At 43.2% G+C, this 17,431-nt stretch overlaps 2 protein-coding genes across 3 annotated transcripts; both read left to right on the top strand.

Annotated features, from left to right (window-relative positions):
- Positions 1 to 114: 114 nt before the first annotated feature.
- On the top strand, positions 115 to 5,015 carry ndufaf5 (NADH:ubiquinone oxidoreductase complex assembly factor 5). Of its 2 annotated transcripts, none has more exons than XM_070922768.1 (11): positions 115 to 390; positions 1,284 to 1,324; positions 1,421 to 1,484; positions 1,627 to 1,674; positions 1,888 to 1,991; positions 2,327 to 2,366; positions 2,696 to 2,893; positions 3,366 to 3,426; positions 3,550 to 3,633; positions 4,610 to 4,692; positions 4,830 to 5,015. In XM_070922768.1, exons 1-11 carry the CDS (start codon positions 157 to 159, stop codon positions 4,914 to 4,916), a joined length of 1,044 nt encoding a protein of 347 aa, XP_070778869.1. In that variant the 5' UTR covers positions 115 to 156; the 3' UTR covers positions 4,917 to 5,015. The 2 variants fall into 2 exon arrangements, with proteins under 2 accessions (XP_070778869.1, XP_070778878.1); XM_070922777.1 differs by having other exon boundaries at positions 1,627 to 1,680; positions 1,894 to 1,991.
- Positions 5,016 to 8,276: 3,261 nt separating this feature from the next.
- On the top strand, positions 8,277 to 13,442 carry LOC139300962 (dynein regulatory complex subunit 4-like). Its single transcript, XM_070924184.1, has 11 exons — positions 8,277 to 8,364; positions 8,505 to 8,594; positions 9,890 to 10,087; positions 10,558 to 10,764; positions 10,854 to 10,908; positions 10,992 to 11,197; positions 11,709 to 11,876; positions 12,534 to 12,620; positions 12,695 to 12,904; positions 13,010 to 13,075; positions 13,166 to 13,442. The coding sequence occupies exons 1-11, from the start codon at positions 8,362 to 8,364 to the stop codon at positions 13,310 to 13,312; spliced, it is 1,437 nt and encodes a 478-aa protein (XP_070780285.1). The 5' UTR covers positions 8,277 to 8,361; the 3' UTR covers positions 13,313 to 13,442.
- The last annotated feature ends 3,989 nt before the right edge of the window (positions 13,443 to 17,431 follow it).

The raw sequence follows: 17,431 nt of genomic DNA, 5'->3' as shown, positions 1-17,431 counted from the left end.
CGGTTCCATTGTTTCCAGTGAGCCCAGTATAATCCAGTTCCACGTTTTCCCCGCTCCCCTTCCTGAGGTCATTCAGAGGAGGACCGGAAGAAGCCGGCTCAGGTGGAGCACAGTGCTCAGCTGTTAGGCTGCTGATCCGGACTTTACTGCGGCACCATGAGCAGCGGAGTGTCCCGGAGAGTCCTGCAGAGGGCCAGCTCAGGCTGCCGGAGCTGGATCTTGTCCTCCTGCTGCAGACTCCAGACCGGACCCAGGTGTGAACCCCGCAGAGGGCTGTCGGTGTCGGGCAGGGGGACCATGAATGTGTTCAACAGGGAGATGAAGAAGAGGCAGAAGAACTGGGCAGCATCACTGCAGGACGGGAACCAGTACGACTACCTGAGGGACGAGGTAAGATCCCGCCAGAGAGACGTTTACTCAAGTACTGAAGGACTAAAGTACACGTTTGAGGTACTTGTACTTTCTCTCTTCTCATGTCACTCTCACATTTCTTTAGTTTCTTTACAGATTCAAACACGGAGAGTTTATAAGATATGATGCTTTGTTATAAATCAAACTCAAACCCAACAGTTTCTACAAGAACAGCTGAAACGATTAGTCGATTAATCAATTAGTCGCTTGACAGAAATTTCATTGGCAGCTATATTGATCATTTTTCATGTAGAATTATAAAATAATCATTAGTTGCAGTCCGACACAAAACAGTTCAAAAATCCTGCTTTACATTAACGATGAGGAATAATAATCTAATGGTAGAATATTTAATAGTAGAACAGTCACATACTGTACATACTTACTGCAGTAAAGGATCTGAATACTGTGTCCGCTCAGTCAATCAATAGTCAAACCAGAGAGCTGTTGATTTATATGGTTATGATGAATATAAGTGAGTACATGTGTTGGCTGGTGATGTGATGGAGGGAACGCTGCATGAGAAACAGGAGTAATCTGATTACTTCAAACTTCTCATCATCCAAACGAACACTGGGTCCGTTTCATTTAAACAAGTCTCAAGTTTTAAAGTTCGTTCATATCTTTTACTTATTAAAAAGCATTTTTTTACGCTCGGTTCAGTATCTATAGATGTACGATTGTGATTTCTATCATTTCACTGGGGCTTTGGACGGCGTTTGGGATCTTTTTCATTTTGTCGACACTGAAAATGAAGAAATGCAGTTGAATCCAAACACGTGGGTTTGTCTCCTCCTTTGGCAGGTATTTTATTTTGAAGTGTAAATGCACCATGAGCGTGAGAGTCTGACGGTTGTTGTGTTGAACTGCAGGTTGGCAGTCGGGTGGCAGATCGGGTCTATGACATCGCGAGGTGAGTTTATGGCGAGACAGCTGGTCTCTCATTTAACACACAGGTCCAGGTTTTCTGTCCCTTTCTTGTCTTTCTTCTCACACGTTGTCCTCTCAGGACGTTTCCTCTGGCTCTGGACATCGGTGGTGGAAAAGGTCACATTGCAGAGCATTTAAGCAAGGTACAGTGTGTACATGTGGATCTGAGGTGCTTACGTGGCAGTTTCAGCTGCAAAACAAAAGAACCTCATCGATGAGTTAGATATTCAATTATTAACACTTAGTCATAACTAACTTTGTCTGTTTTGCCTGCTGGTGTTTCAGGATGTTGTGGAGCGTTTGTTCCTGACAGACGTCTCCGAGAAAACTCTGGTGAGTGTTGAAACAAGTCGTTCATGTGTGGTAGATCTGCAGGGTCTCTGTGGGGACGTCTTGAGGAGGATTTTTGTGCTCTTTCTACTCATTCTGGTGGCAGTAGTTTTTGTTAAAAGATGAATGAATCCTGGTGAGAATGATCACAGTGGATATTAGTGGATGTTGTACTTATTTATGCTGAGACGTGTTGCTAATGGCTGTAACCTTCAGACGCAGAGCAGAGCGAGTGAGATCCCGACTCGCTGTGTTCTAGCTGACGAGGAGTTTCTGCCGTTTAAAGAAAACACCTTCGACCTGGTGGTGAGCAGTCTGAGGTGAGTCATGTGATTTCTATCAATTCATTATTATGTGTGTGTGTCATCTCTCAGCTCCTCTCTCTGTCTGAACCGTTAAGAAGTAAATTACACATTTACTCTGTTTAATACCCTGACATACTTTATTTCCACTCAGCCTGAATGATGGTACACAGTACTTGTAGTACTACTCGGGTAATGGTCCCACTGACCTGCTGTCTGCAGTTCCTCCACGTTGATCTAAAATGAAATCACTTAAACTGCAGGAAACAGTAGAAGAGAAGTTGTTATCTTCAGCAAAGCATTTTAAGGTTTTGATCTTGTCTAAACTGTGTATTTAATCTCTCTTCTCTCAGTCTGCACTGGATAAATGATCTGCCTGGAGCTCTCAAACAGGTGAGAAGAGAAACGACAGATACAAGTGATTTGGTGTGAATCTGTGGTTGTTGCCTTCTGGTGATCTCCCACTAGAGGTCGGAGTTTCCTGCGCTGTGAAATGAAGTCAGGGTTAATCCCGCTAGGCAACATTTTCTGGCTGGTTGGTCGTTTATTTGTGGAGACTAAAAGCTCGTTTCAGGCTCCTCATCTTGTTCTCAGCTCACGCAGCAGAGTTTCTGTTCTCCTCAAGCCTTTTTAGTGTTTACTTTAACTGTCAGTTAACCCTCAATGAACCTTATAAGGATGTTTTTAACGCACATTACGTACTTGTCTTGTTTACCTCTCAGATCCACCAGGTGCTGAAGCCGGACGGGGTGTTCATCGGGGCGATGGTGGGCGGGGAGACCCTGTACGAGCTGCGGTGTTCCCTCCAGCTCGCCGAGACAGAGAGGGAGGGAGGCTTCTCCCCCCACGTCTCCCCCTACACCGCCGTCACCGACCTGGGCAACCTGCTGGGCCGGGCCGGCTTCACTATGCTCACTGTGGTGAGAAACACACCAACGCTGTCGGACCCAGTTAGACTCCATGACTGGTCCCAGTTCTCTGTTACTGTGATTAAACACACTGGAAGGTTCCTCCTTCTGGCTGATTCAGTTTTATACCTTCAACAGACAAAAGATCACCAGTTAACTTCATTAACTAGTTAACTTCATTAACTAGTGGCCTGCAAACAAGTACGTCATTAAACAAATAATTAGAGGGAAGATGAACAACATACAGTCACAAACTGTATATTAATACTCTCTCTCTAGTACTTTCTGTTTAACGTGCTGTAGAAACGTCGATACTTAACCGGAATTATTGACGAAAAATATTTGTAATAAATATGCTGAAGAGATTAAAACAAGATAAAACTAAGTATCGTGTTTCATGCCAAATAATTAATTAATTAGTGTTTTTACATGTTTAAAGTCATCGCATACGACTCATCTGTCACTTCCTGTCTCTCTGTTTCAGGACATCGATGACGTTCAGGTTCACTATCCAGGAATCACTGAAGTCATGACTGACTTACAAGGTACAAACGACTAAAACCAGCGTTAAACCAGCGTTAAACCAGCGTTAAACCAGCGTTAAACCAGCGTTAAACCAGCGTTGCCAACTTGTATTCTCCATGACCTGTTCTCTCCGTGTCCTGCAGGTATGGGAGAGAGTAACTGTGCTTGGAACAGGAGGTCGCTGCTGCACAGAGACACCATGTTAGCAGCAGCAGCTATTTATAAAGGTAAGAGTTTAAAGAAGGGAGAGATCAGCTGCTGAACGTCCCTGTTAAATGATGAAAACACAGATTCCACAATCACACCCAGCAGAAATATTCAGGTTCCAAGATTCAATCTGGACTTGTACAGATCACCACAGCTGCCATTCATACCTTGATGAATGTAATCACGGCCGAACTACAGCAGCAGTCTGTCAGTGGTGTCGGCCAAAAAGTACTCAGTTGGCTCAATATGGTAGAAAATGCTACTTCTGCCCTTTTTAATAAGCCAGGAAATGAGATCATACTTGTTTCAGGGTTCACGTCATGATCTGAGAACACTTTAGAGTTACTCTTCCCTTTCCAACCAAAGTCAGTTCCATTCTTCATCCTCTGGAATCCACATTAAACTTCAGTGTGTCTCCGGACAGCTGGGCGCTGAGGCCACAGACACACAAACCTGGTTCAGTCCTTATTTTGGTGTAACGGCTGTCACTCATTTCTGACACTTCTGTTTTCCCTGCGCTCATCTTTTCCCACTGTTTCCTTTATTAAACCTGATCTGGCGCCTGTTGTTCATCATCCTCAACAGTGACGCATCAGATCAGCCTGAAATAGACACATTTCTGTGGGCGTTTGGCTGCTAAACTTCCTCTTTCTGAGACACGCTGCGGTCCAAACGCGGGGACAAGGGTTCACAAAGTGGGGAAAGTGTGGACAGAAAAGGTGTCTTCACCTTGTTGTCTTTAATGATGGAGTCCATCTTTGTACTGTTAGCCTGCTGTAGCTTAGCACAAAGACCGTAAGCAGGCGGAAACTACTAGCCTAGCGCTATCAAAAGTTTAAAAAAAACAAACTAAACAGACTTGAAAACAGGCTGTTCTGTTGCATCACTGGTCCTGGACCTGTCTGAGAACTGAAACTGATCCTTTAACTGCAGTTGGATGGCTCGTCGGTTCTGGTGTTTTGCTATATTATGTCTGTTTGTTTGGAAACGTTTCAGAGATGTATGGTCACGAGGACGGGTCCATCCCCGCCACCTTCGAGATCCTCTACATGATTGGCTGGAAGCCTCATGAGTCCCAGGTAAGACAGGTGTTCAGTGGTACTGACGCCTGCTGTCCAACACTGCTGGGTTTAATCACCAGATTCAGGAGCGCAGGAGACATTTTATACAAAACCGGTTTAATCGTTTAAACGTTGTTGTTGGGGTTTTTTTTCAGGCCAAACCAGCGAAGCGAGGCTCAGCCAACGTGTCGTTTGGGGATTTGTCAAAGATCAACCAGCCGACCAACACAAACAAGTCCTAGACACAGCTGACGTACTGCCGATTGTAAATAATATATTTTATTTAAAGGACGATGTAGGCGATGTGTTGTAATATCATTCTCTGGAATAAAGTTGAGCAATGAAAACTGCAGGATGTTTCCTCTCACAGGAAATCCAGCCTGACTCATGTCGACATCATCATGCCAGTGGACTCTAAAACAGACACAACACTGTTGTTTTTCTTCTACTGTATCTGAGAGCCACGTGTGTTTTACAGCTGCAGTGTACATGCAGACAGTCACAGAGTAATGTCTGCAGGTAGACTCACAGCAGATCGACCAGCTGATAAACGCAGCTTCAGGAGGGACACGTAAACCAGCATGTTTGTGGTTCCTCTTCAGGGTGCGTTGCAGAGTTCACTGCCTGTAATGAGTTTATTTAAATGAAACTACTTTAGATTTTATGAGTAAAAAGCGACGGGGTGCACAAACAGTGACAACATGTGTGGTAGAAGGATTATTATTGTCTGTGTTCTGGAGGCCTCCTGTGTGAAATCTGTCTAGCTCAGTGACATTTACTGAACCCATCCAGCCTTTCCACACATGTACGTGGGTCATTTCAGACGTAACTTCCTCTTAGATAAAAAAAGAAGACTGTGCTTTAGTCCTCTCTCGCTCCTCAAGCTGCAGAGATGCTGCTTTACGTTCTCCTCGCTGGATGTTTCGCTCACAACTTTGCCGGTAAGAAAATCTAATTTTATATCAACATCACGTTTATTAATGTTGGTTTTGGGTTTTGGCTTAAATACATTCTAAAGATGTCCACATTAAAATATAAAATGAACTGCTGCAGCGTTCCCCTGTTGGGATCAATAATCACAGTAAGTTTGAAATGTAAAACCTCGTCATTTAGCTGACTTCACAGGAGGGAAGATGCTCTCCGTCCTGATAACTTGTAGATAAATGGTAGAAAGACGCGCCTGTTTGCGTTCTTCTCCAGAGTGAGATGAGGAGATCAACATCAGTCTCATGTCTGTGAATTAATGATTAGAAACCTGGAGACAAAAGGAGATTTGGAGACTGAGACTCAGGAAAAGAGTCTGTCCAACGTAACAGAGCTGCCTCATTAAAAGCAGTTAGTTTAATCTGTTTAGTAGTTTAAAACCTACGAGGGACAAACAGATGATTAACAGAGTTTACCAGTGAAGTTTGACTTATTGCTGCTTTTTTACTTTACAGAGATCCCCCAAATCACTGTGCCACAGAACACAGTGGCCACACTGCCCTGTCCTCACGGGAGGGGGGAGGTGACATGGAGCCGCTTCATTAATGGTGTAAAGGTGACGCTGGTCTCCATCAGAGACGGCCGTGAGCGTGACAGAAGTGATAAACGCTTCGGTTCCCTGGCCAATAATTCTCTGGTAATATTGAACGTTCAGCTCTTTGACTCTGCAGTGTATTTGTGTAATGGAAAACAAACAGTATATCTGAAGGTGACAACAGATCCCAGTGCTGCAGATGTACTGGTCACACCAAGAAACGATGGACTGGGTTTCGGCCCTGGACCAGGTGCAGCAGGGGATGCAGACGCAGAGAACCAGCAGTCCTCAGACTTCTGGAAGGTACCTGTTGGTGTGGTCGTGGGTGCTGCGTTGGTGCTTGTGGCCATCGTAACCCTGAGATTCTGCTCAGGAAAGAAAGCAGGGACAAACGCCAACTTGGACAAAACTGTAAACGAGGTGATTTATGAGGAGATTGAAGCTGGCGAGGAGCGGCCGAGGAGGGACTCTGACGTTGAAAGTCCGTACTACTGGACAAGCATCAGTGAAACACCGAGCACCCCCACACCACCAAATAATAACCTGTACAGCACCGTGAACAAGCTGAAAACTGCAGGAAGCAGCAGCGAGGAGTGTGTGTACTACCTCGCCCAGAATCCACCACAGACAGGAAGTGTAGTGAAGAGTTCTCACATCCTCCAGGTCACACATGCAGTCTGACGCACGAACACAGGAACAGTTTGCTTGTTTAGGCTTCACCTCGTCACTGACTGCAACATCTCAACATGTGGCTCTTCTTCGTTTCCTGGAGTCGGTGTTCATCCACTCACTCATTTTTCATGAAGTAACTACATTAAACGTGTTTGTCTTTGTCCCATGTCTTCGGTAAATTGTGTGTCTTCAGTATCAAATAAACCTTCAGCCTTGTTTTTGTTTCTGTTTTATTGCATCTGCTTTAAATAATAATTTGAGGTGTTTTCATTTGGGGCCTTTTTTTGTGTCAGTCTGACAACTTGCAATGTCTTTGCTTGCTTCACTGATGTCCTTTATGAAGGGACCTCTGAGTATTGGGCCCTCCGATTGGTTGATTCAAAGAGAGTTTTAGCTGATAGAGAATTTGTCATTTTCATACATGTTGTTGTTGTTGTTGTTGTTTATGAGCACTAAAGAAATGTCGACACATGGATCCAGACACAAGCTTGTACTGCTCAATATCTTGGTTGTGTTTTAATCTAAAGCAATTAAAGTACTGCATTAAACTGTGTGAGGATGCTGCGGGGCAGAGGCAGCATGTTTTCATGGACACAACATTTATTTTCATACATTTTTATCTATTTTCTCTCTCACCAAAACCTGTTTTAAAAATGAACTAAATGAAGGTAACGCACTTGCAATTGCAGAACGAGAAGGCTGTTAAGAGGGAAATATGATATATTTATGTAAAACATTTACTTATTGATTTAGTGATTCACAGTCCGGCTGTGTTGAGCTTCTGTTTTTATGTTTAGTGTATGTTGTTATGTTCAAAACCTCATAGTCTCATAATAATCTTAGCTAACTTCCTTATACATAAATGTAAATGTATCAAATAACAAGCTATTTTTTTCCATAAAGAATTGCAGCAGTGCATTAAGACCAATAAATTATTACTATTTAATACTAATAAGAAAGCCATGAAGATGATAACAAGTTTTAATTTCTTCATTATGTTTATGTATTATTTTAAATCATTATTGGGCCTATTTGTTTTACAATTATTCATTGTTTTTTGTTCTTATTACATACTGTGTCCTTTACCATCCTTTGAGGTACGTGTACTTTACTTGAGTATTTCGATTTTCTGCTTCTTTATATTCTACTCCACTACTACTACTTTCTAGTATATTCTGATGCTAACTCTACTTAAGTAAAAGGACTTTAACTTGTAACAGAGTATTTCTACACTGAGGTATTACTACTTATCTGAGTACCTGCTGGCATCGTGATCTCAGTAATTGTACATTTTGCAAAATTCATTCAATAAAGATTTATTTGAAAGAAAAAAAACGACCCTCTGACGCCGTTGCCATGGCAGCGCCTCTTGTTTAGCTCGCTGCACGTAGCTGAGGACCGACTGTGCGGCTCGGCTAGTTCAAGTTAAGTTAAAATTTAACGAGTTGTGGTTTATTGTCACTACCGACATTTGTGAGCCTGCACGATATTAGACGATGGTGAGTAAAGTCGTGTTTTAATCGGTAGTTCCATCACAGTAGTGTTGTGGAGAACGGTTAGCATGTGGTAGCTTCGTATGTGGACTGTTAGCTCGCTAACATCACTGCTGTGGTGAAGCTAAGATGTGTTTTCTCTCCAGCCACCCAAGACTAAAAGCAAAAAGGCCGGGAAGGGGAAGTCTTCTGCGGTGGTGGACGGTCTGTCAACGGAGGAGATGTCCAAGGATCAGGTCAGGGCTGCCGGGAGATGCTAACACAGCTAACACAGCTAACGTTAGCCTCAACGCTGTCGAACTGGGTTCAAGTAGCGTCAGTGGGGAGTTAAAGGGTTAGCTTCACATGCTATCTGTCTGTTGCTGCTCTGTAACTTTAACTTGAAGGTATTTATATGTAGAAATGTTATACATTGTTCCCAGACAAGTATATTTACTCAAGTACTTCACTTAAGTACAGTTTTCAGGTACTTTTACTTACTCGACTGATTTGATTTAATGTTACTTTGCAGACTTTAGTTTACATAAAAATCATATGATCAGCTTATTGAATATAATATATTATTACAGAATACAACAATATATAAAGTAGATCAAATTAGTTTGTCCAGTGACATTAAAATGCTGCGTATGCAATAAAAATACAATGTTTTATAATGATATACCACTCTGGATTATGCCAGTAAGTGCAATGAGTACTATTACTTTAATATTAAAGAACATTTTGCTGATAACACTTATATTTTGATTATTATATTAAAGCCAGGCCGATGCTGATTTTTACATTTGAGAATAAAAAAATCAGATATTCCGTTTTTGATATAAACACACAACGTAAACAAACATTTGGATGGTAGTTCTGAAGGACCCCAGCCCTGCTTCAGTCCACCGCTGCTCAGCAGACACAGTGTTGATTAATCTCACTGTGAACAGCAGTGAGCCAACTGCATGAGAGACGCTGAATGTGCATTGTTTCAAAATACACCAGGAGTAAATTCCCAACCTGTGGGAAACAGTGAATAAACGTACATGAACATAAATGTCATGGAGGAGGTTGAGGAAGCTGCTGCTTGTTGACTCGAGTGTATCAGTGGAGTAATAGTGAGAAGTGTCGGGTTATACTGGCTGCACTGATCACCTGCATGACTGTGAGCTCACTACAGCTGTCCAACTCCTCTGCTCTCCACAACACAAAATGTTAATATAATATACCACCCTCAGAATATATTTTATATATTTAAGATCCTGTCCTGCCATCAAACATATATATCGTGTGCTGTGCAGCCAGATTATGGTGGAAAGAAGTGAACAAAAATAAAAATCAGATCTGTTATATTGAGATAATCACTAGTAAAAAAAAACAAGCAGTTTTGATTGAACTCTGTGACCTTCCACCTGAAGAAAACAAACAAACAGGTCCAAACAGGAAGGCCTGTAGGGGGGCCCTGATTGGTCAGCTCTTACCGTGCCGTCATCCGTCCTTCAGCTCACATGAGGACTCCACAAACTGACACACGTCTGTCAACTTCCAGCTGGAGGAGCACATAGTTCGCCTCCGAGAGGAGCTGGACCGAGAGCGGGAGGAGAGGAGCTACTTCCAGCTAGAGCGGGACAAGATCCAGGCCTTCTGGGAGATCTCCAAGAGGAACCTGGAGGAGACGAAGGCCGGGCTGAGGAACAGACACAGGGAGAGAGAGGAGGCGGAGGAGCGCCACCGAGTGGAGATCACTGTGAGCTGCACGCACACACACAAATTATAGACTCTACTTTTAGGTTTTAAATTGTATGTTTTATTATATACTGACAAGATACAGAGAGCATTAAAAGAAAACTGAAGGTCCATAAAAGTCCTAATAGAATAAGTAAATACACTGAATAAATACATTTACTTTGTTTTATACTTCCTATTTACTGCTTCTCAGTACTGTGCAGCCCGACGTGTCCATACAATTACCTGCTCAGACCTACAGACTTTAGACTCAGACTTCTCTCTTTTATATTTATCTGCTGTTTACTTCAACATCGTCACAATATTCTGCAGATGAATCTCTACTTTTCTTAAACCAAAGTTTATAGTTAGAGCAAGATGAGGTTGAGGTTTCTTCAGACTTTTTTCAAGTCGTTTACACTTTCCAGTTCTTTCTGTAGAAAAATAACAGGACAAGATCACACCATCTAAACTCTGATGGTTGGTGTCCAGGTGTACAAGCAGAAGCTGAAGCACGTCCTGTCTGAGCACCACAGCTTGATCGCTGAGCTGAAGATGGACGGCATCGCCTCGACCTCGCTGATCCAGAACCAGAACACGGCGTCAGAGCTCGGGCTTCGGAGAAAACTTCACAGGCAGCAGGGGGACTTCAGGGAGAAGAAGCTCAACAACGCAGACTTCATCAAGGAGCTCCAGCTGGTGAGTCTGGTTTCACTTTTACACACTTTCAGTTGTGGCCAGTTTTGAGCAGCTACACCACAGATCTACCGCCTGCTGATTCTCAACAGAAACACCAGTTGGAGTTAATGAAGCTGGCAAACGACTATGAAAGAAGAATCGGAGGTGAATAAACCCCATTTCCATTATTCAGAAACTACTGTCATAAACTCTGTCTCAGCGTTTTCCTTCTGTTGCTTCTGAAACAGAAATTGAGGTGAAACATCACAAGCAGATGCAGACAGTGATCGAAGAGGAGGGCAAAAGGCGGAAGGCTGAGATCCTCGAGCTCGAGGACAAAATGAAAAGCCGCGTTGTGACTCTGGTAGAGGACCACGACAAAGCTCTCCGAGCTGCTGAGGAGTACTACTCTGCTATTCAGAGCAAACTGCTGCTGGATCGGAGGGCGCTGAAGGTGAGAGACGTTACAGGGTCACCGCGGGCCGGACACCGTGAAGGAAAAGCCCCCAGCAGTGAGAGGGGGAACAGCTCAACAGATGTAACAGATGAAAACTGTTGATGCCATGGCCGTGAAGGTGTTGATGTAGTTTCACTTTATTTGGAGTCAGTTGTTTATCATATACTATTCAGGCACAGACGGTCGTTGTTGTTCAGGACTACATGGAGATAACGAGGTGCATCTCGTTAGTTTGTTCTTTGCTCTCTCAGGTTCTCAGGTCACTTATTATACACTAAAATAAACACTTTGTATTTTAATTGTTTCACAAAGATGTTTTCGCATTTTTGCATCTTCTGTCCCGAGTTTTTGTGTCTAATTGAGACGTCACGTCCACTGGGTCTACTTCAGTCCTTTTGCTCTCACGGAAAAAAGTCCCCGAGTTACGAACCACGACTAGTAACCAAACATGTAGTGAAGAGGTTCATGAATGAAGGACAGGGTTTTATGTTTGTTTGTTGTTTGGCAGGAAGAACTCGCAGAGGTGAAGAAGCAGCAGGCGCGAGTGGACAAAAAGCTTCGGGCAGCCGAGCAGGAGAAGCGGCGTCTGAGCGAGTCTCTGCAGGACGCCCAGCAGAAGCTGCCCGAGCTCCGACAACAGCTGGAAGACTACAACCAGGCCAAGGCCAGGATGGTGGTGCGTTCACTGCACAGAAAGCATCGAGACACTTTGTACATCGTTAGCTTAACTTACACACAAATATACTCAATGAGAAATTAAGCTTATTTCAGGTTGATATTTCAGTTCTGATGCGATGAGATTTTTTGTGTATCGCTACTTAAACTGTTAACAATTTGTCTATTTTTATAGATTTCATATCAGTTTCAACGTCTTTCTAATCAGCAGATTCAATTGAAAGACACAAGGACACTGTGACATGTTAGACATTTTGACCATAGTCAGAATGGTTTAATCCGATATCTCAGCCACTTGTTTGTTTGAGAACAAAGCTGTTGAATGACCTTTCGTCAGGCTCGACGATGGTTGCTGTACCAAGAGATACCTATTCAATACATTTATCCTAATTATTGACATCATGCTCGAGCTGATTTTGTAGAAAGAAACTTCCCAAACTTTCCTTCCTAAACATTCATTGGCTCTTACAGGGTTAATACCTGCGTGTACTTGTACCTGTCTTACTGTAGTTCTCTCTGACTCAGTTTTAGTTTAATGGATAATTTATTCCACAGAAATGAAAGCTCAATGAAATGAATCATTAAATTGTGTTATAACTGGCAGGAATGATGGACAATGAATAATTTTCCTTCAAACTGCTGCTGATGTGTCTGACAGACGACTAAAGCTCGAGTGAAGGTCATTGAAAAGGAACTGAGGGATCTGATAGTGGAGCACGAGCTGCTGCTGCAGGCGTTTGAAAAGGTAAACCATCACTTCACAAGTTTTACCTTCTTCAGCCTGCCGGGTATTCGTATGAATGTCTTGGCGCCCGGCAGGTCCAGCAGGAGCGTGACGAGCTGCTGGAGAAGCAGACGGAGGCCATTCTGGACGTCCAGCAGAAGAGCGGACTGAAGGAGCTGCTGCTGGAGAGGAAGTTGGCGGCGCTGACAGAAACTCTGGAGAAGAAGGAGGCGCAGCTGTGCGCCGCGCTCTCGACCTCCAACGTCGACCAAACCGCAGGCGGCAGCGCCGCAACCAAACTGGAGGTACGATTTTATATCCATGTTTCATTTCCATCAGTGTCCAAAAGTTTAAAGTTGAAAGAGGCGTGTGTTCATCTCAACATGTGAAAGTGTTTTTCCTGCTTGTAGGAAATATTGGAGTCCAAACAGGCCGCCATCAGCGCCCTCCAGCGCGACGTGGCTCGAGACTGTAAGGTCAGTCGTCTGTGACTCAAAAGGGTTTTCATGCTTTAATCTACTGGTTCTGGTTCTGATGTGGTGATGAAATGAACATGTGATCTGCAGGAGTACGACGTCCTGCTGCAGACCTGTAAGGACAAGCTGAAGGCTCTGGGTGTCCCTCTGTATGACTTTCCCTTCAGGCCCTCGGAGCAGATCCTGGGTGGACAGACCCAGGAACAGAACTCTCCTGGACCTGCCTCCAAACACTGAGCTCCTCCTGGTGTCAGGTTCACCTGGATACTTTCCAACCCAAACTACTTGACTTCTCTACCTCTCTCTCATCAGATCATTTGAGCTACATCCAAATGTTTTTTAACAAATATAAATAAATATAAAATGCTTCCGGGGGGGGGGGGGGGGGGGCAGGTCCTTTATGCTGGTTACTAGACAGTCCTGCTGCGAGAAGGCTGGTGAGGACAGTGTTTACCAGGTAAACTCAATCACAAAGGTCACTCTCGTGTTGTTAAACAACAATAAAGAAAACTTCTGACTTGAGACATTTGTAGCTTAAATCTTTATTTTCCTTCATGGACATTTTCATTTGTTTGGTCTTCAGTCGTGTTTAGTTCACTGTATTTAACGTCATCGCTGAATTAAGGTTCTTTAAGTTAGCTGTTATTTTAATGAAAAGAAACCTTCTTGGTCAACGAAAGTAAAATATCTTATTGCTTTGATTCATTTAGTTTTTAACAGTCTGGCTCTGGGGATGGTCATGACGGTCGGTCCACCACTTTGGTCCACCACGAAATATCACAACAAACCTTCATGTTCCTCAGAAGATGAAACCTACCGACTCTGATCCTCCGACTTTTCATCTGGTGCCATCATCAGGTCAACATGTTAATGTGTTTATACCTGTGAAACTAGCATTATACCTGATCAACATCAGCATGTTACCATGTCAGTGTCAGCATGCAGATGTTAGGCACAGCGGTGCTATGAGCTGAATGCTAAATACAGTCTCTCAGAGCTGCTAGCGTGCTAGCTTGATTAACTTAATACTCAAGTATCAAAAGTTAAAGTACTTAAATTCAGAGGAGATATGATTGGTGACTTTAGTTTGAGTCGCTGTCCATCAGGCAGCAATTTCATCTTTTTCTATAATTCTGCCTCAAACACAAAGTTCATTCTGTTCGACTATTTTAAACAGTATTTTTACATTTTGGGAGATGCACTTATCTCTCGGTCGGGAGACTTCCTGAAGTCTTGTCACCTTGAGGTTGCCAGGCAACCAGCGGAGACTCTGTTACTGCGCTGGCACGTAAGAATAAAATCACAACGTGTCATTTTTACACTTGGGTTTTGTACAGATGAAACAAACGAGATTTAGAGATTTAGAGGTGCTGGTAGGTGGACTTTGACCCGGCTAGCTGTTTCCAGTCTTTATGCTAAGCTAAGCTAACCTGGCTGTAGCTTCATATCTACCGTACAGACATCAGAGTGGTATTAAAAGTGAATGAAACGTCCAACTCTCCCTGTAACAAGTCATTGTTCACCTGAAAGAAACGGAGTCCACACAGTCCGAATGTTGTGGTACATTCCCTTTACGGACATTCACTGTCACTGGTTTATTTTGCATACAAGCATATCGTATAGAAAAACTATCCACATCAACATTTACATTCTATATACACACAGTATGGCTTATGAAAAAACGGTGGTTGGCTGTTCATGTTCGGGCAGATCTAAATTCAACTGGACCAAACCTGCTTCCTGTAGCTGCTAACACAACAGCGAGGCTCTGGAAGACTTCAGGATCGGAGGCTGATTGACTCACTGTGACAGATTTATTGGAAAATAAAAACAAAATCAGCTCTGAAATATATATTTGAGTGTTGAGCTGCCGGAGGGACGAAATGTTCCCTCTGAATGAATTCTTCCGTCTCCGTGTACGAAGAGACGTCATGTGATCGGTCAGAGATGTGTTTGAATCTGTGCTGACAGTGAGAACAAATGATTACAAAGCTGATCACTTCCTGTGAGTAAAACTTAACTTATTTATTTATTTACTTGTTTGTGGAGCCGTCAGGTTTTTTCTTCTGTTCAAAGACTCCACGATTCTTGATGTCAACAAACCTCTCTCCAAACTTCCATCCAATTCAATTCATTTAATGTTGTTGAAAAGCAAATATTCCTGCGATGAATGTGTAAAATAAATGATTGGAGAACAGTCACTCAGTTACTTTACTTTGTAGACGCAGCCTAATAAATGCACCCTGCCAAATCCCAAAAGGTCCTTTCAGGTTACAACAAAAATGGAGGATCAAACTAAATTTGGGGAATACGACAAATGACAAATCTTTTAATTTGGTGGCACTAAAAACAATCTTTGGGATTATTCCGCATCGGGAAGTATGAGCGGTTGAGCTGTATCACCTCCGGCCCTCTGATGTTACGTGCTTTACTTCAAAGGAAACTTTTCAGATGCCACAAACATCTTGTATATTGTATAAAAAGTTGTTAAATGTTGGTTATGGCGTCGATCCTGCATGTACGAGAACCACCGTCACAGTGAAGTCAGATCACATCAGCTGCCTGTGTACTGCGTGAAACCTCCACAGGGCACGACTTGGTTCAAAGGTCCATTCAAAAAATCTACAATTTAGTGTCAGTAAACTTCTTCGTGTGTCTTTGGAGCTTTCGCTCGGTGCTGGTTTGGAGACAGTTTTATCATTTGTTTGCTCTTAGATTTTGTTGTTGAAGACAGTTTTGTTGTTCTATCAGAAACGTATCGGAATAATATCGTAATTTTCAAATAAACTGAGTAACCAGAAAAATAGAAACTCCTGCACATTCTTACGCAGTTCTTTAAATACAACTTTTGTGAAACTTGTCTGCTGTTGAGGTGTTAATTCAGGCTGTAGGCTGTAGTTGTGTTGTAGCGCTGCTCCTCTATATACAGTAAAACAAGGTGAACAAATTATTAGGATCATGTCAATAAAATGCAGTCGAACTGCAGAACAGCCTCAGAGATGACCAGAAAGTGCTGCAAGTTTCAGAAAAGTAGAATCCGTCACTGTTGTGTTAGATTGCATAACTCTATTTTTCTGGACACTCTGTGTCGTTCATGTAGTCGTTTCCAGTATGTAAAACTTGCCTAGCAGCTTTGAGTCAACACAGAGCACTGATGGCTTGTCCATGTGGACTGGCTGTGATCCTTCCTTCACTTCATACTGGACATTAAGAGATCCCTCTCTAAGGCGGCTTCAATGAAATCCACACAGTCCACGTTTTGCGCAAAAATGTATTCCGAAGTTAATGCGAGGCTTCGGCAGTCTGAGGTAGACTCACGAGGTGGATTTCTTCCAAAGAGACGGTGTTTTTGGTGGAACGTTCCCTCCCTGTGTGTCCATGTTCAGCTGCAGTGGAGAGCTTGTGACAAAGAGACAGTAACGTTGGAAGAGATCCACTTGATTGGCTGAAGCCTCGTGTTAGCTTCAGATAAACTTTCCAATATATTTTTGCGCTGGATTTTGTCCTCCATCACTTGCAGTGATTAAGAGGAGATCTCTTCGTGTTTAGTATGAACAGGAGGAATGATTACAGCGAGAAAAACCTGCTTCAGTGTCCATGTGGCCACCTGACTATTGTTTTAAGACTGAAAACTTGTGACTTGTGACTGAATCCACCTGTTGTGACTCAGCAGCAGGATGATGAAGCACAGCAGGACATGTTGTCCAGTATTAATAATAAGAGCCTTCGTCATGTGCTCATCTCTGTCTACAAACAGTGCTGGAGTCACAGTGAAGGTACAACAACCGTCTGACAGAAAGACTAATTAGGACTTCAAGACTTTTTTTGGACTTCAGCTTCAGACGTACGTCACATCACACGTCCGCCGTACTGATATTCACTGTCCCGGACATAGACTGTATTTAAAGATGGCCGACATGACAGCTCCCCAAAAGTGAAGCCAAAACATCCCGATCGCCCCCTGGTGGCTGGCTGCAGTATAGCTCATAAGCCCCGCCCCCTCCTCTTTGGGTTTCTGTCATTTCAGGTAGTTCTTATCACGCTGATGTTTGTTCAAGTGTTTTGTTTTAATTCATTCTTTGACGCAATAAAAATGGGATGAAACATCATGATTGACTGTCGTGCGCTCTCGATTGGGTCGGCCGGGACTATGGGCGGGACCTCGACACCGCGGCTCCAAATGACGTCACCAGTGCAAGATGGCAGCAGCCGGTCAGGGAGATGCGTCAGCCATCTTTATATACAGTCTGCGGTGGAGACGTCGGCCATTTTTATATACAGTCTACGGTGGAGACGTCGGCCATCTTTATATACAGTCTACGGTGGAGACGTCGGCCATCTTTATATACAGTCTGT

This window comes from Enoplosus armatus, chromosome 2 (assembly GCF_043641665.1).
Source record: "Enoplosus armatus isolate fEnoArm2 chromosome 2, fEnoArm2.hap1, whole genome shotgun sequence".
Taxonomy (NCBI): domain Eukaryota; kingdom Metazoa; phylum Chordata; class Actinopteri; order Centrarchiformes; family Enoplosidae; genus Enoplosus; species Enoplosus armatus.
This window is presented reverse-complemented; position numbering and strand designations above follow the sequence as displayed.